We start from the raw sequence: 24,182 nt of genomic DNA, 5'->3' as shown, positions 1-24,182 counted from the left end.
CAGAGCTCATCCTAGGAACTACAGGAGGGGGTATGCCATACATGATTTCAAAAGGGGTTAAACCCAAGTGATAAGGGGTGTTCCGAGCTCGGAACAGGGCGAAGGGAAGGAGGGTAACCCAGTCTCCGCCAGTCTCCAGGGCCAATTTAGCCAGGGTCTCCTTTATTGTTCTATTCATTAGCTCTACCTGCCCAGAGCTCTGGGGATTATATGCACAATGTAATTTCCAATCTATCCCCATAGCCTGGGCCAGCCCTTGACTAACCTGACAGATAAACACAGGTCTATTATTTGATCTTATCCCTTCCGGCAGTCCATACCTGGGGACTATTTCTTCTAATATTTTCTTAGCTACTGTCAAAGCTGTTTCTCCTTTCGTAGGGAAGGCCTCTACCCATCTGGAAAACGTATCTATTATGACCAGTAAATATTGGTACCCGTATTTTCTAGGCTTGACCTCTGTGAAATCCACTTCCCAAAATAGTCCTGGCTGCCTCCCCCTTTCCCTCGTACCTGCATGGGTCCCTCTGGTCCTCCCCGGCTGCATGACCTGACAGGCTCGGCAACTTTTGACGATGTCATCTGGAACCCGTCCTTGTGACTTGAACCTTAGTTGAGCAGTGTCCAGCATTTGCAGCATCTTTCTCTTCCCTAGATGTGTGGTCTGATGCAGATGTTCTAACAGGTGGCGTCCTAAGAGTTCTGGCACTATTAGGCAATGCCCTTCGTCCCGCAACCAGCCATCTTCACGTAGCTGCTCTGAGGCCCAGACCTCATCTACAGTTCGGCGGAGGAGGCAACCGTCCTATGCCTGGGGGTGGCAGGCTAAGGTGCAGGATGTCTGGCTGCGGAGTGTCTTCTGCAGCCTTCTTAGCTTCAGCGTCTGCTCTCCGATTGCCCCGTGCTTCAACGGAATCCCCGCTCTGGTGTCTGGGGGTATGGACTACCGCCACTGCCTTTGGCAGCAAAACAGCCTCTAGTAGGTGGAGTATTTCAGGCATGTGCTTAATTTCCTTTCCCTCTGCCGCGATGAAGCCCTTTTCCCTGTAGAGGGCCCCATGTATGTGCACAGTCCCAAAGGCATAGTGGCTGTCAGTGTACACCGTCAGCCTTTTTCCTCGGGCCTGGCTAAGAGCCTTTGTCAGCGCTATTAGTTCTGCCTTCTGAGCAGATGTCCCTTGCGGAAGGCGTGCCGCCCAGACAAGTTTACCTTGGTCATCTACTATGGCCGCCCCTGCGTACCTGCGTCCGTCCCGGATGAAACTGCTTCCGTCCGTGGACCAGGTCAGGTCGCTACCTGGAAGGGGGCGATCCTTCAAGTCTCTACGGGTCGTCTGGGTCTCGGCTAGGATCTCAAGGCAATCACGTTCAGGTGCAGCTGCAGCGGAGGTTGGCAGAAGCGTAGCTGGATTCGAGGTGGCAGGGGTCTGGAACTCGATGCGGGGTGCGTCTAGCAAAAGCCCTTGGTAATGAGTCAGCCTCGCATTTGTGATCCACCGTCCCGGTGGCTGCTTCAGAACCCCCTCTATGGTGTGCGGGGTGGTGATCCGCTGCCCTAGGGTGAGCTTATCAGCGTCTTTGACCAACAGGGCCGTGGCTGCGATGATTCGCAAGCACGCTGGCCACCCCACCGCCCCCGATCTAGTTTTTTTTTTTTTTTTTTTTTTTGACAAGTAGGATCAGGGAGTGCTAGGGCCGGGGCTTCCAGCATGGCTGCCCTCAGGGCCTGAAAAGCGTCTTCCATTTGCACAGTCCACTCCCATGCTCGCCCCGCCCTAAACCCTTCATACAGAGGTGGAGCCTTTTCCGCAAACCCAAGGTCATCATGGAGGGCCTTGTTGAACAGAGTAGGCGAGTTTTTCCTGAACCCAAACCCAATCTCTGCCATGTGGTCCACTGATATAGTTTGGCTCCTGTTGCCCCCTGCACCCAACTGGTCTTACTGGACAATTTTCCTGTGTCTTCCGTTAGTACCAAATGTTCTGCTCCTGTATCTATGAGGAAGCTGACTGGGTTCCCCTCCATTTGCATAGTTACCCTAGGTTTGGGGAGGGGGACCGAACTCCATCTTCCCTATTCGTCTATCACCTGTCCTGCAACCATGACTTTTTCAGGACTTCCAAGTCTTCACCCCCCTTTCTTTTGGGGCACTCTCGGGCCCAATGCCCATGCTCCTTGCAATTGGCACATTGATCCTTGCCTAGCCTCTCCCGCCAGGGCCTTTCTCTGTCCTCTGACCCTATCTGTCCCCCTCTTGTGGCAGCTAGCAGGATTTTAGCCATCTCTCTGTTTGCTTTCCGTGCTTCCCCAGCTTGGAATTTCCTGTCTTCTCTTCTGACCCTCTCTAACCTCTCTTCTAGCATCTCTCTATTGTTATAGACCTTCTCTGCCACTTCTAACAGGTCCTGTAGAGTCTTCTCGCCCAATCTATCTATTCTCTGCACCTTGCGCCTAATGTCGGGGGCTGCCTGATTGACAAACGCCATCATAACAGTTGCCTTGCTCTCTTCCATAATGGGATCTATGGGGGTGTACTGCCGGAAGGCCTCCATGATCCTCTCTAAGTATGCTGCCGGGCTCTCCTCTGGCCCCTGACGAACATCTCCTACCTTGGCCAAATTGGTCGGCTTTCGCGCCGCCATATGGAGACCGGCCATCAGAGTCTGGCGGTAGACCCGGAGACGCTCCCTACCTTCAGCCTCATTGTAGTCCCAAAGTGGCCATTCAAGGGGAAAAGTTCGGTCAATGGTTCGCGGGTTTGTAGTAGGTCTTCCGTCCTCCCCCGGAACCAGCTTCCGCGCCTCCCCCTGAATCCTTTCTCTTTCCTCCGTTGTGAAGAGCACCTTAAGCAACTGCTGGCAATCATCCCAGGTGGGCTGATGAGTGAAAAGAACAGAGTCTAAAAGATTAATTAGGTCTCTCGGATTCTCGGAGAAGTTCGAGTTTTGAGATTTCCAATTATAAAGATCACTGGTAGAGAAGGGCCAATATTGGAATGTCTGTGTTCTATCCTCCCCCAGGAGTCCCACTGCCCTTAGAGGGAGCGCCTTTACGGGCTCCGGATCTGTGGCTCGGCCAGCCCGCTGTCTGGTCCCATAGGCTGGCCCCGCTGCCGGTGGTCCCGCATCCGCCTGGGCCGGGAGAACCGCAGAGGCTGCCCCAGGGTTATAGGGCAGAGGCGTGTTCCATTCGGGACCTGTTAGGTCTGGGTAGAGATTGGAATCCGGCAACACTGGCGTCCCAACGGACCTCGGACTCCGCGCCCCCTCCTTTCTGACTTTTTCAACTGCCAGAACTTCCGCCTTTCCCCTCGGGGCAGGTAGGAGGGCCTTCAGCCAAGGTGGTGGGTCTCGAACCAAGTCTTGCCAGACCACAATATAGGGGATCTAATCAGGGTGGCCGTGGTGGCCAAATACCACCCCTTTTACCTTTTCGATCAAGGAGGCATCAAACGAGCCCTCCCTGGGCCACCCCACTCCAAACGTGGGCCACTCAGCCTCACAAAGGGTAACAAACTTTCCCTTCTTGACCTCCAGGGACAGGTTGTGTGCCCTTGCCCTGACATCCTTAAAATGGCTCACCAGGATGGACAATGGCGTTGTTAGAGCCTGTCCCATGGCTAGTCAATAATAGGCAGATGTGCAAACCGATATTCCGCAGTTGGGGCTCTGGGGACAAGGATCTGAATCCCTAGCCTTTCACTCCCTACGGAGGTAACGGCCAAGCCCCTCCCGCATAGCCACTCCTGGCATGGGCGGCAGGAGATACACTGTGCGCTGCCAGCCCATGCAGGGGAATACTCACCTGGAGGTTCTAGTCGCCCCTGTGGATCTTTCCGTGGGTCCCCTGATTCCACGGCCCCAGCCTGAAAACCCATGCAACCCTGATGGGTTCTCGGGCTGAAACCATAGAACCCAGAGACTCCAACAAGCCAATGAGAGATGTCACACACACACACACACACACACACACACACACACACACACACACAGAAAGCCGGCGACAAACAAAGCAGACAACAGACAAGTGGACAGTGAGGTAAACAGACAACCTAACCTAGTCCGGACCTACTCCCCGGTCTCCTCCTGACCGAGCCCTTGGCTACAAGGTCAGCTCCGGAGTCCAAACGGGGCCAGAGGACGTCTCCGCCTGGCTCCTACCGGCGACCCACCAGCGCGTCCGCCTAGGTCCTGTGCTGGTTTCCTGATTCGGGGTCCTGCAAGGGGATTCCACGTCCCTTGCCCAACACCACACCCGGCTAGTCCGGGGTGGATTTTCACACTCCTCCCTCAGCCCTGAATTCTATCCGGTAGTCTGTGGGGAAGGTAAATCCCGGACGAGCCCCCAAATGTTAGGGACCGACCTTCCACAGCCCCACCAGACAGAAAAGCAGAGACATCGAGGATGCAATCACACAAGAGGAGGTTTATTTTCTGGCTAGCCAGGGTCCAAGCCCCAGAGCACCAACACAGTGGCCACTCTCACAGGCAAGGACCCCGACCGGAACAACGGCATGCCTTTTATCCCCATGGTGCACAAGCTGCGCACAAGCCGACTACGCATGGATCATGCGTTGACCTTTAAAATGATTGGTTGCCCACTATTGCCTTTTGAAATAATTGGCGGATTGGTTGCCCTCTATTGCCTGATAGGCCAGTCGCCTGTGCTTCAGTGACCTCATCCCATAATTCCCCTTACAGCGGTGTAGCAAGCAAGCAATGACCAGAAGCAAAGGTTTGCCGTTAGCTCATTGCCCCACCCAAGTGAATTCCCGACAAGTAGAAGAATTCCTCTGCCCTTCCTCTGTCCTACAAATTCCTCTGCCCTACACACATATGACATTTTATTGAATGTAAATTATTGCTGTTTTAACTGAAAGCAACATAATACATCCAGTTTATTTTTTTCAGCTTATTGAGTTATAACTGGCAAATAAAAACTGTATATATTTAAGGTGTACAACATGAACTTTACTTAGATGTGTACGTTGTGAAATGCATACCACCATCAAGCTAATTTTACACATCCATCATCTCACATAGTTCACTGTTCTGTGTATATGTAGTGAGAACATTTAAAATCTACTCCATCAGCACATTTCAAGTATACAATACAGTATTATTAACTATAATCCCCAAGCTAAACATTAGATTTCCAGACCTTATTCATCTTGCATAACTTAAACATTGTAGTCTTTGATCAAAACCTCCAAATTGTCCCCGCCTTATAGCCACTGGCAACCACCATTCTACTCTGTTTCTATGAGTATGAATTTTTTAGATTCTGCATAAATGTGAACCATGTAGTAAAATATGACCCTTTGAATGATATTTTTAGTTCATCTCTCAGAAGGTTCCCTCATATTTCTATATGATTCCTATAAACAAAATTTTAAAAGAATATAGACCAGATGCAGCGGCTCACACCTGTAATTCTAGCTCTCTGGGAGGCTTAGGCAGGAGGATTGCTTGAGGGCAGGAGTTTGAGACCAACCTGAGCAAGAATGAGACCCCGTCTCTACCAAAAATAGAAAAAATTAGTCATGCATGGTGGTGTGTGCCAGTAGTCCCAGCTGCTTGGAAGACTGAGGCAGGAGGATCGCTTGAGCCCAGGAGTTTGAGATTGCTGTGAGCTAAGCTGATGCCACAGCACTGTGGCCTGGGTGACAAAACAAGATTCTATCTAAAAAAAAAAAAAATTATATATATATGTGTGTGTGTGTGTGTGTGTGTGTGTATAACAATATACTAAATAGATGTCTAAATTTACTTAATAAATATCTAAACCATGCATTTAGCTTCTAGTGTTTCACTACACTGAATAATAATCTCATGAAGATTTTATTTATGTATTTTAATAATTTGTATTATTTCTGCTGAATAGATTTCCAGAATCTGGTTTTCCACCCACTGGAGGTATTGATCTTTTCAACTGTTTTGCAGTCTCTAGTGAGAGGTTTAGAACAATTATGTTTCTCAGATCATGGTACATTACCATTACTGAGCTAGCAAAGCCCCTTTCTTATTTAGTTTTCAGTCTCTTTTGTTATGGGCTGAATTCTGTCCACCCCAAAATTCATAAGTTGAAGAGCCCTAACCCCCAGTCCCTCAGAATGTATTTGAAAATAGAGCCTTTACAGAGGCAATAAGTTAAGTTGTGGTCATTAGTTGGGTCCTTATAAGCAGAGGAGAAGAGGACAGAGGGAGATGCACCAGACCCATACACAGGCCCAGACCCTGGGCCAACCACGTGAGGACACAGTGGAAAGACAGTCATCTGACAGCCAAGGAAGAGGAGGTCTCAGAAGGAACCAAACCTGCTCACACCTTGATCTTGGACTTTTAGGCTCCAGCACTGTGAGAAAATAAATTCCCATTGTTTAAGCCATGCAGCCTATGGTATTTTTCTATGACAGTGCTTAAGTGTTAACATTCACATTTAATGTGAATCTTTTTGTTGTTTTGTACTCTTGCAAAGTATACAATACTGTTCCATGTGGGTGAATTTATACTTTATATAAATGTCATCACACTATATACCTTCACTTTCAGCTTTAATTTGAGGCCTATAGGGGAAGACCTTGAGATCTGCAAAGATGATTTAATCCCTAACAAAGAGAATTCCCCCAAGGTATGTTCCTTTGTAGATAATTGTATTAGTCATCACATGCATAAAAAGTATATACCTAAAATATTCAGTATTTAAAATAATGCATTTATCCATCAGGAAATTTATAGACACATTCAATATAACAGTAAATACTCTGTTTTAGTCTTCTCCAGTGGTTGTCTTCTCAACTGAAGTTCAAGCATAAAGACAAGGGTAAAATAATAATTTTAGTACATGAGGATTGTTCCTTGGAGAACACATCCATCTTTTAACATCCAAGTCACCCAATTTCTTTAAATAATGACTTGGCCAATTTTGATATGATATGGTTTGTTCTAATTTGACTGCTAGACCATCAGTTCCTAGATCTCACATATTTCATTTTTGCTATAGTGAATCTCTCTCTGAAGGTAAATAAGTTACTTGGAAAGAAACATTTTAACCACTGTGTCCCTCCGGTGTCATGGAACTGAATTGCTTCAATGAGTCAGGCTCAGACTCCCACAAAGAAGACTCTCAGGGGATCTCACTGAATTCCTAGAGGGAGACCTTGTTAAGGAACCAGTCCCAGGTGACAGCCTTCCCAGGGATATAAAAGGCCATGTGCATACCCTAGATTGCCTATGCTTAGAGTTACTGTCTCAAAGGTTTACAGAACCTTATCAACCACTACTGCCACATCCATGTAGAGACTCTCACTAAGAACCTGAAGCAGATGCTCCATTAGAGGTGGGCAGAATATATTTACATACAATGGTTTTTAAGGGATCCCAAAGCATACTTTAAACTTTAGAAGTTTAACTTTGGAAGACACTGAGAATTACATATAACCAAATAATACAATGCTTAAAGATTGTTTTAAAGATTCATACTGTTTTCAGGAATATAGGGTATCTAATAAGACCAAGCCACTTATGTTTCTAAATTAGAACTGGCATCATTATGTCTCAAGTATTTAAGTTTGTTTATTCCTCACTGAGGCTTTTTATAGCCTAGTTTTATTTTTGCAATGTTATCCAAAATGAAAATTTTATGTTTAAGAGGATATTTTGTGAAATATAACTGGATACACAGCTACCACAGTGTAAATGATGCCACATTTTGAGAATATAAATAGAGATTATAATTATCTCAGAAAAATTGTTAATTAAATCTGATAACTTACAGGTAAATATATCTGCATACATATATGCAGATATATAGGTATATGTACATAAAAATGCATATATGTATATATGTAAGCATAATATGTAATCAATGTAATAATGGAACATGTTTAAACTATCTATCTTGCAGTAAATAAATCTGCCAATATTTTAGTTAAGAAAATATCAGAAAGAATGATTTCTATGATATATCAAAAAGAAGGCTTCCATTTGAGGAGAGGTATTTGCATATGCAGGTATAAGCCTTTAATAAACTCAGAAAGATAGACTCCTGGTGTGATAGGATACAATTTTGACTATATTTTATCAAGGAAAAAATAAAACTGAGGAAGAAAATGTGCATATTCTAGGTTGCTCTTGGTTCAAATGACCTAAAAGAGAATGTACAAAAAAAGTTTTTCTTTCTTTTTCCTGTATGATGAATTTTATAATAAAGGAGAATGCAAAGTACATGGAAACTATTTCTAAAGTACACTATTTAAAGACTAATATTGTTACCCATTAAATCCAAAACAGTGGTGCTATTAATAACCTGAATATAATTCACTGTCCTTCTACCACCAAGTTAATCATTAGTTTAATATTATTAAAGACATTGGACATGCCTAGAGAATTATGAGGAATGACATTCTTAAATACTACAAAACTCAAGTTTGTTGGCTCCACTTTAAGTATGTTCATTTCTGTTTTGTGTTTGATGGGGCCACTGGTACACATGGTGGGTCAACTTCTTTTGGAGATGTTATCTTTCATCAAAATATAATTTCAGAAGAATCAATATGTGTAAGGACACAGAGGGCCAGAGATAAAATATACTATTTATGTACCCTTGGAAGGTGTAGCCTGATCACCTGATCATATCAAAGTAATATGGACTTGATTGTGAAATGTATTAAAAATGATGCAAAAGATTATTCCCATTCTTCTAAAAATTGCTCAGATTGCACACCTTAATTACCCCAAAAGCATTAATAACTGGTATTTCTACCTGCTGATCTGAAAGAATCATCACACAGTGACCAGGAAGGATACAACAGTCAATGGCAGAGCTAATGAAGACTTGACTTAAGGTAGAAGTAGAAGAGGAAGATGCATAGGATGGGAAATTCATAGAAATCAGCAAATAACGCAATCCGGAGCTTTGAAAGAGAGTATTAGAGGATGAATATGATGTTTTTGATTTTAAATGATTGTTTTTAAGGTTTAAATCATGAATTTTAAAATAAAGTATAAAGCCATTAATATACTAGGTTTCAGCAGAATCACAGAAGCTGATACAATTTGGAAGCATTAACATTGGTTGATAGTTGATATGGCTGCCAATGGAGACATGGATAGACTGAAGGCTACAGACATAAAATTAAAAACTGCAAAGCCAGAGAAGGAAAGGTAGGAAAAAGGCATGGCATGTTTTTTATGCCAGAGTAGTATTTTCAACATATTCACCATTGCCTGGGATCCTGGATGCTCTTCCTGTCATTCATTAAATAGCTTATTCCTTTAATTCAAATGTCAACTTCTCAGAAAGTCCTACCCTTACTTATCATACTTATTATTGTCTGCAATAATTTTGTTTACCTGATTTTTGGCCAGATTTTGTCTCTTTCCTATCATTGGAAGAGCAGGTCCATGAAGTGAAGGATAAGTAATTTATCTGAAGCCTGAATATTGCTTAGCACAGGGTAGAAATTCAATAACAATGTGCTAAAAAAATAAATCAGAAGATGGCTTTAATAAAACCAAGAAAGAGAATGATGTGTAGTGTCAGAAAGAAGCTGATTTCAGATAATAACAATTAGGAATTATTTTTGTCTTATTTCTTTGAAGTAGAATTATTTACATTGTCACTTCATTTTTTTCTTACAGAGAATAATTTTGTATTGTTCTTTCTATTTTATCCTATGTAGAATGAGTGAAAATATCCAGAGTTAGAAATTTACCAGTCAGATATTTATAATGATACAGACTTGACTCAGCATTTAACACTGAATTTTTAGATAAGTGACAAGGACAGGATTTCTTTAGGTCAGATGCCCAATGCTGGAATTATCAATTATCACTACAAAGGAACTCCAAGTGGCATCCTTTAACTAAAAATATCTAAGAAAACACTCAGCCATTTTAAAATAGTATGTAAATTTATGGAAATGTGTGTATTGTAATTATCACAGAAATTCTAAGCAATAAGAATGTTTACTTTTATTACAATATGGAAAATAACAAAAGTGTGAAAAATACCAATAAAAAGAGCAACTAAAGCTAAAACAAGATAGATTTTGTAAACTATGAAAATATGATACAATTTTATAAAAATGTAGTTAAAATAAAATATAATGGGAAGATTATGAGCAATTGTACAAACTTTCAGGGCCAGAAAAAAAAAGACCATAGAGAAAGAAGGTATAGAAAGTAGATTCCATTAAAGCACAATATGAAAGAATTGAAAAAAATGATAAAATTTTCATTGATATTATTTGAAAGGAAAAATGAGAATCACTAACCTAAGAAAAAACAAAAAATCACAAAAACCTAAGGGTATATCTCCATGTATATTTTCTGAGTTGATAAAATAAAAATAAAAAATGTTGTTAACACACATTGATGTTAGAATGTATGAGTTTAATGTACATCTAATACACATTATATTAGATAAGAAAAATAAAGCAGGGTGGTACCAGAATCATCTATTCTTAAGAAAAACTAAGAAGTCTTAGATTAGGAAATCACAAGGAGCCTTTGGATTATTGCAGACATAAAATAACTCAAGCTTTCCTCACAGTCAATGCAAAAGACTTAAATTATAAATCATGGCATCAAGTGTTTATAAGCTAAGAACATATCCATAATTCAATAAGACTGTGAAAGCTAAATCCTATAACCAGGACCATCTATTTGAGCTATCACACCTAATTGTCCACAATTGCTCTTTCTGTCTCCCAAAGGATTATAAGTTTTACTTACTAGATAGACCTGGAAGCTTGAGTTTAATAACTGAGCTAGATTAATATATAATTCAAGGAAATATTTCTTAGGAAATGCTCTTGCCATCTAAGGGCAGTACTAGAAAATAATTCCTTAAATTCTGTAAAAACCTCTTCCTTTCTTGCCCAAACAGATGAATTCCCAAACTCCTACATGACTCCTGAAAATTTCACCCGGGTCACTGAGTTTATTCTCACAGGTGTCTCAGACCGTCCAGAGCTCCAGATTCCTCTCTTCCTGGTCTTCCTACTGATCTATGGGCTGACTGTGTCAGGAAACCTGGGCATCATCACCCTCACCAGTGTTGACCCTCGACTTCAAACCCCCATGTATTTTTTCCTCAGACATTTGGCTATCATCAACCTTGGCAACTCTACCGTCATTGCTCCTAAAATGCTGATCAATTTTTTAGTAAAGAAAAAAACTACCTCATACTATGAATGTGCCACCCAACTGGGAGGTTTCCTGCTTTTCATTGTATCAGAGGTGATCATGCTAGCTGTGATGGCCTATGACCGCTATGTGGCCATCTGCAATCCCCTGCTCTACATGGTGGTGGTATCTCGCAAGATCTGCCTTCTGCTGGTGTCCCTCACATACCTCTATGGCTTTTCTACAGCTGTTGTGGTTTCATCTTGTGTATTCTCCGTGTCTTATTGCTCTTCCAATGTAATCAATCATTTCTACTGTGATAATGTGCCTTTGTTAGCATTGTCCTGCTCTGATACTTACTTTCCACAAACCGTAGTCTTTATATCTACAGCTACAAACTTGTTTTTTTCCATGATTACAGTTCTAGCGTCTTATTTCAACATAGTTTTGTCCATTCTAAAGATCCGTTCATCAGAAGGAAGGAAAAAAGCCTTTTCCACCTGTGGTTCACATATGATGGCTGTCACAGTTTTCTATGGGACACTGTTATTCATGTATTTACAACCTAAAACCAACCACTCCTTAGATACTGATAAAATGGCTTCTGTGTTTTACACACTGGTGATCCCTATGCTGAATCCCATGATCTACAGCCTGCGGAATAAGGATGTGAAAGTGGCCTTAAAGAAATTCATAGCAAATCTATGTTCTTCCTGTAAGTTAATATAATTTTGGATGTTACAGCTCAACAAAGAATTAGTTATGATACACATGTTTCATGTAACAAAAAGCAAAGGTCAGATGGCATACTTATAGGTTTATAAGAACTCTTGAAAATTAAGAGTTAGAATTTGGAGATTTGAGATTCGTTTTTAGATTTTTGAATTGAAAAATAAACTTAAACTCTTTGAGTTACGGTTAGTATCGGGAAAAATAATTGTCACTCACTTAGACCAGGAGTAAATAAGTAAACAGTTTGAAAAATAAAATATTTCCAGAGGCAAAGAAAAATGTTTTTAAAATGTTAAATAAGTTAAATGAATAAAAAATAGTGACTAGAGAATTATAGTTGATATTTTTTATTCTTTGATAGTCTTCTTTGTTTCTTCCTTGATATGGTTTGGTACAGTGGATCAATGCATCTGGAAAAAAATGTCATTATACATGGTTATAATCCCTTTTTACAACTGAGTCACTAAAATTGAAATGATAATTATATTTAAAATAAAACTCCCTATTTTAATGATAAAATGTATACTACCAATTAATTTATGCCCTGAATGCTAACAAGAAGATGATTTAAATTATTTTATTCCACTTAATATAATTTATTCAGTTTTTTGATGAGAGACACAGATTACTATAGTGGACATACTTTTGTGATGGATTTGATTCATAAACCTGGTGTATTTTGTAAAAAAAAATTATTTCTCCTTGCTATAAGTGTCTTCTTTAGTGTGTAAAATAAATGATCTGTGCTGTGATATTATTAGATGGTTATCAATCCAAAGCCATGAAAGTTTCCTACATCATTAGAGAAAGTCTTTAGTTTGTTTTATAAAATTTAATTGAGTTTTATAATAGTTCTCAATCAGTGAGTGTCCAGCTTAGTCTCTTATACAACTCTGACTATAAGCACTCTCCTGTTTTTTCCAGCACTATTTACAATTGTCAAGTTATGAAATCAACCTAAATATCCTTCAACAGATGAATGGATAAATAAAATGTGGTATATGCACACAGTGGAATACTATCCAGTTATAAAAATTCTTGAAAAATGCTAAGAAAGTGGATGTTAAGCATTGTCTCTACAAAAATGCTAACTATATGTTGTAATTCATCTGATAATTAACTATATTTCAACATTCCAAAATGTATACATACTTTAAAACATCATGTTGTATATAACCAATGCATGTAATTTTATATGACTGCTGAAAAATTAAATATAAAAAAAAAATGTAATCCTACAAGACAAAAATGAATTCAAAGATGTGGAAAAGTTGTAATTGGGGTATCCTCAGCTTTACCTTAGAGTGGACATAGTCAATACAATTTTTATGTCAATCGTTCTTTCCCTTGGTGAGAGAATATAAAGCAGAACTCTATCGTGTATATTGAGATATTAAATTAATATTACTATAACTCAGTCACACATTCACTCCCATTTTCTTTTTTGTGTTATACTGTGATTTAATACACGTTATCATAAACACACACACAAACACACACACACATTCTTTTAACTTACCAAGATATAAAATATCTGTCCAATATGTTTTTGTTGTTTTTGTTGTTGTTGGTATAAAGAGACAACTTCAGTCTCTGGGATTATTTTCTAGTTATATTTTCTATTGAAATGTGAAATATATATGACCACATGCTACGAACAAAATTTGTTCTATCAAATTAACTATATTAAGCTATTAAGATGGTTATAAATGGCAGTTTTTGAATTGAGAAAGATGAGCTAGAAGATCATAAAATTGTAGGTAAGTCTAGAGTGACCCAAGTAATAATGATTAGTGTTGAAGAAGGAATGAACTCATTTTCTGCTTAATATAGATGTGGAGGGTGATAAATAGAAATAGTTGTAGTTATGCATACGTACTATATATACCTGAATTAGTATATACTTGTCTGTCTCCTTGATCCGTCAGCTGAGAAGGCCTAGAACATGTGAGCAAGGCAATAGCAATAAGTGGGCTTAGAAACCAAACAATAGTTTCTAATCATGTTATTCCATAAAAGGAAACAGGGCTCTTTTGAGAGTTGACTAGGACAGTCGGGAAATTTGTATGATATGTCCATAATATATTACAGTGTAAGAAATTAAGGCAGTGCTAAAACAAAGCACTCTCTCAAAGATGAGAGAGAAAGAAAAAAAGGAAAGAAAGTTGGAAGAAAGAAAGAGAGAGAGAAACACAATGGTGGTTGTATGTCAAAATAACAGGAGTCGAGGGAAAGTGCTTCCAATAAATAAAGAAGGAAAAATGTGAGCAACAAAATGAGTAATGTACAATAATCAAATTCACTTACTATCCCAATTATAAAATAAATTTCCATATCATACTGGTGAAAAAGAATGAATATCTTATAAATAAGGGAAACAAATGTCCCATACAGAAGAATTCTCAATAATTTAGGTAGATAGTCTGCATTCCAGGAGGTAGAACACAACTTCCCACTCCCTATCTGTCGGTTGCACATACTGATTTCAGTAACTTTTCAGTGGAGAAACCTGACAAACATACTTCATCCAGGCAATCAAGTTGGACATTAGCAGTGTCAGTCAAACTGACAAGTATCCAGATTATCATGTGATTAGAATGTACATTCACTTTTATGATTTTTCTCCCCTAAACCCATTACCCCAGTGTAATCATGAGGAAAATATCAGAAAAAAAGCCCAATTGAGGGACATTTTAGAAAACACTTGACCAGTACTCTTCAAACCTATCAAAGCCATAAAAATTAAGAAAATTCTTTCATCATCAAGATGAACTTCAGCAACATAATGACCAAATGTGATATTCTATCCTGAGTTGGATCCTGAAACATAAAACAAACATTGGGCAAACAAGAAGACAATCTAAATAAAGGATTAAGAACAACAACAAGAATATTGTTCTTTTTTTTTTTTTTTTTTTTTTTTGAGACAGTGTCTCGCTTTGTTGCCCAGGCTAGAGTGAGTGCCGTGGCGTCAGCCTAGCTCACAGCAACCTCAAACTCCTGGGCTCGAGTGATCCTTCTGCCTCAGCCCCCCGGGTAGCTGGGACTACAGGCATGCGCCACCATGCCCGGCTAATTTTTTATATATATATCAGTTGGCCAATTAATTTCTTTCTATTTATAGTAGAGACGGGGTCTCACTCTTGCTCAGGCTGGTTTTGAACTCCTGACCTTGAGCAATCCGCCCGCCTCGGCCTCCCAAGAGCTAGGATTACAGGCAAGAATATTGTTCTTTATTAAGAACAACAACAAAAATATTTGACATTCACCAGCATCACTCAAGCTGCTGAGACTTACTGTGGCCCTCCCTTTCTCTTCACTATGAATAAATGGAGTTTCATTTTAAAAATAAAAATGTAAAGAACACGCTTTGTATAGCCAAGTCTAGTATTTTCTTACCCAAGAAAACCTGGAGCCTTTTTTATTCTGAGAAAAGAAAGACAGATGAGCATCCTGGGGCACCAGGAAGCATGGATTTGTTCCTGATAGAACCACTAACTGAGCATTTAGAAACTAAGATCTGGGTATTAGGTGTGCTGGTTGCTACCAAGGTATCACTGTTTCTAACCACTTTTAGCCAACATAAATAGGAATTCTATGCATGTATAATAACCCAAATAAATACAGAAATCTATATTTTTCTGCCCACTTATCTACCTACATACCTACCTACCTATTTAACTATCTTTCTAGATAAGCTTGAGTACATATTGATAAAATGACCCTAATCCAATAGCACAGTGTTCATTTTAGCCTTCTCTGTTCATTGTTTTCAACTTCTATCTCTGACAGTGGAAAACTGGACTCTCTTATCTATAATCTAATCACTTATTTGGTCAAGCTTCCTATCAATAGTTTAACAAATGCCACTGATCACCTCTATATAATTTAAATATATCTCAACATTTTTAACACACTGTCTGAAGCTGTTACAATGTATTCTACAGTTCCACATAGTTTAGTAATTTTCTAACTTTAGTTGTCCAAGACACATCCAGAAATTGTCTTTTGCCAATAAACTCTTTGTTAATACCACCCCTAGTTTATGATTGACACTCCCCTTAAAATATTCAGACCCACTTACATTTCAAATTTAGGACCATTGTGTTAAATACACTATCACTTGTGAGACCCTAAGTTTCACCAGGTTCCATCTGTCAACTGTACATATGTAATTGAAAAATAAATTATATTGATTGACAAAGTTTTAGAGGTAGATAGAGAGCTTATATTTCTTAGAAGAATATATATTCTTCTTAATGTTAGCAAGATATATTCAATCTTTAATAATTTTCCTAGAGGAAAATTAGAGAGTGATAATCATTTTGTCTCTCATCTAAATGTGATTTATTCAATTATTGAAATAACATTTATTTCACTGATAGACTTGGGATTCTAGGAATTGCATCTTTATTAGTGGTTTAATAGTTTTCCCTAACTATGAAGTCCTAAACTCTTGAACACATTTGTTCTGTTTAAATAGATGCCACTCCAAATTTCTCAAATAATAATCCTCTCTCACAATGCATGAGGAAAGCTGAGATTAATAACAATGTCCCACTGGAGACTTCTTTAAGGACATGGGATCAAGAGTATGCCTTGTGTCAAATTCTCAAGGGTTTAAAAATGAGTATTCAAACAAACAATTAAACCTCACAATTTCCACCTAAGCAATCAAAGTGGAAAAAAATGCCGAGGAAATATAGATTCTCCATTAGAGAACTGGAGATAACACCACACTCTGCTTATAAGGATTAACAAGAACTCCTCTGCGGTGACAAAGGGCACTGACTTCCGTACATCAGACAGAGCCATCTTCCACTTTGCCAACCCATGGATCACATGTAGGACCAGGTACCTCTATTTGAATGTTTACTTTTGTTTGTTCATTACAGGAGTCAAATCTGTATTATACTCTGAAACACCCTCCGAATACTGTAACAAGACTTCTGAAAATTTTGCATTTTGATGAAAAGAACCGAGGGCTTCACATTCTCAAAAATAAAACTTCTTCTATGAAACATTGCCAACAATAGAAACTAGAAAAAAGGTACTCTGTATAAATTTGATTAAAAAACAGGAACTTGGTACTTTTGATAGCAAGGACTAAAATGCCTGGCACACTGTATAATTATTAAATGATTATTCATGTTACTGAATAATTATAATAATAATAAAAATGCGGTTTAGTGTCTTATTAAATTTAACCATCAACGTTCATATACATATGTAGATTATTAAAATTTCCAAGTGTGATTTTTTAATATCTCCATCATTATCAAGCCTATGAGTAGACATTGCTCATGGATTTAATATTTTTCTTTTTTCCATGAATCAGTCAAAAGTAAAGCACATGATATTATCTATTTCAACAAAATGACTTCAGGCTACAGATAATTTATATATTAAACTCTTTTAGAAATATTTATTGAGTTCTTAATTTGTGCAAGATAATGTTTTAGGTCCCAAAGATACATTGATTAATAAAACAAAATTTCTTCCCATGTGGAGTTTATTTTCTACTGGGAAAATTTATAATAAGCAATATATAATATAAGATCAAGGAACAAGCAGGGCTTGTGAAAATGTAAATTAGTGTTCCAAACAGGGTCAATAGCAAGTACAAAAACCTTGGAACTAGAAACCATGACCATGGTTCAGAAACTGCTGTGATGTTAACATAGCTAATGTGTAGTGACCCTGCCAGGGAAGTATAGGGGATAGATAATATTGCAGTGAAAAACAAGGTCCTTTGAAAGGACAAAACAAAGAACCATCATACTAGAGTCTTGATCCACTCCTAATCAGGTGAGTGCACCTAGGCAAGTCATTAAAATTCAGTCAGTTCCCCATGGCCACCAAGTGTTCTTATTAGGGTGAAGTAATTCTACTGGAATCCAACACACTAGTCAGCAATGTTGATTCCTTCACCATGTAGGAGGAGTATGGTTTCCATAAAATATTCTCTTAATCCTTTCTTTCAATGGGAATGTCTACCCATTGGACAGATAGTCAGAACAGATAAAACTGCTAAAAGAAATTGTTATCTAATAAATTATCTCTATCAACTGATAAATTATTGAAAGAGATTTCTTCTAAACTTTCCAACTAAGGAAGAAGAAATATGAAGCATCCCAGACAAGAAGTTTTATTTCAGCAGTTTAATTAACACTGTGGCAAATACTTCAGTTGATACTGGGCATTATTTCTTTTATTTTATCACACAATTTTTGACAAATGACAGCTGCAGCAGTTGTTTCTGTAGGCAAGGAGGACTGATAGTCTTTCAGTATCTCTTTCATTTCTCTGAATTTTAGAAAAGCTACTTAGGTAAGAGAACTCACAGATGCACTAAAGGTAAGAAAGAATTGAATTAAATAGTGTCTTTTAGCACATATCCATTCATTGATCAATGTTAAACATTGATATATCAATCTATTCTAACTTTACATAATAAAAATGATTGTACTACATTAACTATGTCTGAGAAGCCAAGTTCTGTTCACCGGGCATGATTTTATTACATGTTTATTCAAGGACACTATGTCTATTAATTTTTTTTTGTAATGAGCTGTAAGAGTGAGGAAGTGAATGTTGCAGGATGGACTACACCATAAGTTACCTATGACACTGACACTTGTTACAGCTCTGAATAAGCAATATGGAATCTTATATTAAATATGGCCGTCTGGTGAAATATTTGTAGGATTCACATCAATAAACCTTCAACCTGCCTTGGGATCCCAGTGGAGTGTGAAATGTAATTTTTCTGATACTTGTATTTGCAGCATGCTCTGAGATAAATTCCTTTGGCACAGAGACACTAACAAAATCATGGACTCAGAAGCAATCTATACTTTGAAGACAGGTAGAAGCATACTCTACCTGGGTAGGTTAAAAGAGTATAATTCAACATAGTGGACTTTAACTTATTGATGGGTATTAAAATTACTATAGTAGCTAAAGATAAGAATTTTAAAACTAAGTAAAGTACAATACAATTATCAGAATGAAAAAGTTTGTAGTATATTTTGTCAAATAAATAGTGCTGTCCTTAATTTTATTTTAGTTTTGTATGTATTATTTGTTGTGAATTTAAAATATTTCTTATTAGATATAACCAAATACAAATTCCAGTTTAGAACCTACAGAGAAGTTTGAAAAAATCAGGCCCATTATTGACCAGATTATAATCTGTGTCAGAACTGTGCTTTCTCCTCTTCTAGTATCTAGAGATTTTACCAAGGATTAGTGGGAATACATTAGACAAATGTCACCAATATATCTCCAGAGATGTTTTCCAAAGCAAAAAATATAACTTAAGAGTAAAGGGAAGAAAATATTCATATGTCATTATCAAAATTAATCTTTAATTCCCTACTACCTAATATATAGAAGAGATTACATTAGGAAATGAATGAAAATAGCATGGCTTTCAACCATAAATTGTCAAAAGTCTATCAAAGAAAGAAGTAGGAAAACAGGTGGTTGTGATAAATGAGAGAAGAAATACAACTAAGCATGTAAAAACTCTTTATAGAATACAAATGTAAATGATATTAACTCAACATAGGAATGAAAAATCAAGTAGCTTTTTATAGAAAAGGTAATAGTTCAGAAGACCTTGAAAGATAAAAATGAGTTTCCTCCCCTTCTACTGTCCATTTTTCTCTAGAAAAGGAAACCAGAAATGGTGAGGACAAAAGTAAAGAAGCATGAAAGAGTATGTCGTTATTGATAAATGGACCAATCATATTAATTAAATCAGTGGGTGTCCACGATGAATGGAGAGTTGAATGGAACTGGGATTATAAAAATATTAAGGGATGGAAGCTTCTGTATAGCCAAGGAAATACTCAACAGGGCAAATAGACAACCCACACAATGAGAGAAAATATTTGCAAGCTATGCATCCAATAAAGGACTAATAACCAGAATCTACAAGGACCTCAAGCAAATCAGAAAGAAAAGGAAACCACACAATCACATTAAAAAGTGGGCAAAATACACAAGCAGATATTTTTCTAAAGAAAATAGTAAAAGGGCCAATAAACATATGAAAAAATGATCCGATATCACCAATTATCAGGGAAATGAAAATTAAAACTGCAATGCGATATCATATTACCCCAGTTAGAATGACTTTAATTAAAAAGTTAAAAACAATAGATGCTGGTGTTGATGCAGAGAGATAGGAACATTTATACGCTGTAGGTGGCACTGCATATTAGTACAACTCTATGGAAAACAGTATTGAGATTCCCCAAACGACTAAAAGTAGACCTACCATTCAATCTAGCAATCCCACTAATGAGTATTTATCCAATAGAAAAGAAGTCGTTTTATAAAAAAGAGTCCTGTACTTGAATGTTTATAGCAGCACAGTTCACAATTGTAAAGATGTGAAATCAACTTAAGTGCCCATCAATTCATGAGTGGATTAATAAAATATGCTATGTGTATACCACAGAATACTACTCAACCATGAAGAAGGATGACAAAATACCGTTTGCAAGAATATGGATGGACCTGGAAGATTATTACCCTGAGTGAAATAACTAAAGAATGGAAAAACAAACACCTAGTGTAATCACTATTAAATTGGAACTGACTGATGAGCACCCATGTGCATAGAGGAAAGTAAAACTCAGTGGAAATCAAGCAAGGTGGGAAGGGGCTGGGCACAAACCTAAAAGGCACAATGAACATTATCTGGGTGACAGGCACACTTATAACCCTGACTCAGATATTATAAAAGTGATCCTTGTAACCAAAAACATGTGCACCCCTGCAACACTTTGAAATAAGAAAAAATAAATAAATAAAAATAAAGGCTCCTCAGCTGTCACAAATAAAAAAAAAATTAAGTGATGATATTGTGAAAAGCTGCATACTTTTTAAATGATGCATGCTCCCCTTTGAATATGAGGTAAAGTGGTTTATATGCACATGTTCCAACATTTTGTGTTCTAGAAGTAGAGTGAGACAATTGACAGAATAAAAGATCAGAAAAACTAAAGGAAAAGTTTTCCTTACTTCCAGTCTGATTGACTGCCTGTTCTTTCGCTGCTCTATCTGTAAATTCTATGTACTATCTGGAAATTAATAGTTCTCACATATATTACTGAATGATTGAATTGAAATATGCTCCTAAGAAAGGAACTGCTCAATATAATCCAAGGAAATAAACATTAAGGACAGAAGGTGAAAAGTCTTGCTTATAGTTGAGAGTGGGAGGTTTATCTAGTGGGAGGCTGTTTATGGGTAAATTGCTTATCTACTTATGTCAGTGCGAATGGTGTGATGTGTGGGGGACTAGCATGTAGTTTTTGAAACTGTGCTTGTAGACCATGTGTTCAATTTTTAGGATCTGACCAGAATTATTTGGATTAAAATAGCATAGTACAGATTTCAGTAGAACGCAAAAGAACATATAAGTATATGCCAGTCAATGACAGTAGTATTTTGAATATATTTATTAGTTCCATGCCATTTTGTAACAAGTATTTATTTCTGTAGTTTGTGGTCAAAACAGTTTGAGTCTGGAAGATAGTGTTCTAGGGAAGGATCTCAGCCTGAGCAGCCCAATAAACAAACATCCTAGTTTTAATTTACTTCCCTTTCCCTCTTTCCTTTTTCCTTTCCTTCATTTTTTGGAGGGGGACCTGAAAATTGAATCATCTTTTAATATGCAAATTAAAGTTTGGGAATTTATGGGTTCCTAGGTCCTTATTTCCCTCAATTTCCATGTTGCCATGATTAGATATTAAAATTCCATCTGTGTTAGGGCTTAAAGATAAATATTATGTACTTACATATTCTATTTATGATACAGCATATATTAATATGTTATATAATAAATATATATTAATGTTATATAGAGAAAATATACTTTATTTAGGAAATAATTAAGATGAATAAGCGTTCCTTTTAAACTTTTGAAACAGTGTTGCTCAATAAAAATGTTTATTAAAATAAAATTAAACAAACTCCTTTACAATATATTACATATATAAGCACTCCATATAGGAGGTAGAGTATAAAATGCCATTTGGAATTAACTTATCTAATTTCTCATCCAGATGCACTGAAGACATATGGCTCAGATGAACTGCACTCAGGTGACAGAGTTTATTCTCGTGGGCCTCACGGATCGTCAGGAGTTGAAGATGCCTCTCTTTGCAATATTCTTATCCATCTACCTTTTCACAGTAATAGGCAACCTGGGTTTGATCCTAGTCATTAGAGCAGATGCAAAGCTCAACACACCAATGTATTTCTTCCTTAGCAACCTGGCTTTTGTTGATTTCTGTTACTCTTCTGTCATTACACCCAAAATGCTTGGGAATTTCTTATATAAGCAAAATTCTATAACTTTCAGTGCATGTGCTACTCAATTGGCCTTCTTTCTTACCTTCATGGTATCAGAGTGCCTGCTACTGGCTTCCATGGCCTATGATCGATATGTGGCCATTTGTAACCCTCTGTTGTATATGGTCACAATGTCCCCGGCAATCTGCATTCAGCTTGTTGTTGTCCCCTATAGCTATAGCTTCTTGATGGCACTATTTCATACTACCCTGACCTTCCGCCTCTGCTATTGTGGCCCCAATGTCATCAATCACTTCTACTGTGATGACATGCCTCTCCTCAGGCTAACTTGCTCGGATACTAACTCCAAACAGCTATCGATTTTTGCCTGTGCGGGCATCACATTCATTTCCTCTGTTCTGATTGTCTTTATCTCCTACATGTTCATTATTTCTACCATCCTGAGGATGCACTCAGCTGAGGGAAGACGGAAAGCCTTCTCCACATGTAGCTCTCACATGCTGGCAGTCACCATATTCTACGGGACCCTGATTTTTATGTACCTACAACCCAGCTCTAACCACTCTCTTGACACGGATAAAATGGCCTCTGTCTTCTACACAGTGATCATTCCCATGTTGAACCCCTTAATCTACAGCCTCCGGAACAAGGATGTGAAAGAAGCTCTGAAGAAAGTCGTCATTAATAGAAACCAGGCTTTCTTCTTCCTAAAATTAAGAAAATGACTTTAAAAAGCAAAACTGGACTTTCCCTCATGATCAATTTTTTTTTCCAGAATTAATAAAACCATTGGAGTGTCTTAATCTCGGATGATAATCAATATGGGTCCTTTTACTTGGTGACTGATGAGAGCTATGTTTCCTGTTTCATTCTTCTGCATGTGGCAATCCAATTTTCCCAGCACCGTTTATTGAATAGAGATTCTTTTCCCCAGTGTATATTGCTGCCTGATTTGTCAAAGATCAGTTTGCTGTATTTATATGATTTTATATCTGGGTTTTCTGCTCTGTTCCCTCAGTCTATGTCTATATTTTGGTGCCAATACCATGTTGTTTTGGTTACTGTCTCCTGTATAGTTTGAAGTCTGGTAATGTTATGTCTCATGATTTGTTCCTTTTGCTTAAGATTGCTTTGAGATTTGCTATTCGGGCTCTTTTCTCATTCCAAACAAAGCATAGAATTATTTTTTTTTCACATGCGAAATATGATGTTGGTATTTTGATGGGGATTGCACTGAATCTGTGAATCTCTTTGGGTAGTATGAACATTTTAACAATGTTGAGGATGTTATTCTAAGGATGTTATTTCATCAATCCATGAGCATGATATGTTTTTCCACTTTTTTGTGTCATTTGTGATTTCTTTCCTTAGTGTTTTGTAGTTCTCATCATAAAGATCTTTCACCTACTTGGTTAAGTATATTCCTAGGTATTTTATTTTCTTTGTAGAAGTTGGGAATTCATAAATAAATGGGACCTGACCAAATTAAAAATCTTCTGCACAGCCAAGGAAATAATTAATAGAGTGAACAAACAGCCTATAAAGTGGGAGAAAATATTTGTCTGTTATACATCTGACAAAGGACTAATAAGCAGAATCTATAAAGAACTCAAGCAAAACAGCAAGAAAAAAATCAAATGAGCCCATTAAAAAGTGGCCAAAAACATGTATAGAAGCTTTTCAAAAGAATAAAGACTAATAGCCAATAAACACATAAAAAAAAAAAAATACTCAACATCTCTAATCATCAGGAAAATGCAAATCAAAACCACAATGAGATATCACCTAACTCCAGTGAGAATGGCTTTTATCAAAAATTTCCAAAACAGCATATGCTGGCATGGATGCAGAGAGAAAGGAACACTGATACATGGTTGGTGCAACAGCAAGCTAATAAATACAACCTTTATGGAAAGTTCTATAGATTTTTGACAAATGCATAGAGTCAAACAACCCCACCATCCCAGTAACATGCAGTATAATTTTTTC

The 24,182-nt window shown here is 37.9% G+C and overlaps 2 protein-coding genes across 2 annotated transcripts; both read left to right on the top strand.

Annotated features, from left to right (window-relative positions):
• Positions 1 to 10,910: 10,910 nt before the first annotated feature.
• LOC105861259 (olfactory receptor 8J3-like) lies at positions 10,911 to 11,858 on the top strand. The gene has a single exon (XM_012746650.2). It carries the CDS (start codon positions 10,911 to 10,913, stop codon positions 11,856 to 11,858), a length of 948 nt encoding a protein of 315 aa, XP_012602104.1.
• A 10,100-nt stretch (positions 11,859 to 21,958) lies between these two features.
• On the top strand, positions 21,959 to 22,918 carry LOC105861313 (olfactory receptor 8U8-like). The gene has a single exon (XM_012746704.1). It carries the CDS (start codon positions 21,959 to 21,961, stop codon positions 22,916 to 22,918), a length of 960 nt encoding a protein of 319 aa, XP_012602158.1.
• The last annotated feature ends 1,264 nt before the right edge of the window (positions 22,919 to 24,182 follow it).

Source organism: Microcebus murinus, chromosome 4 (genome assembly GCF_040939455.1).
Source record: "Microcebus murinus isolate Inina chromosome 4, M.murinus_Inina_mat1.0, whole genome shotgun sequence".
Taxonomy (NCBI): Eukaryota; Metazoa; Chordata; class Mammalia; order Primates; family Cheirogaleidae; genus Microcebus; species Microcebus murinus.
Note: the sequence above shows the minus strand (reverse complement) of the source record. Positions and strands in the feature narration are given on the sequence as shown.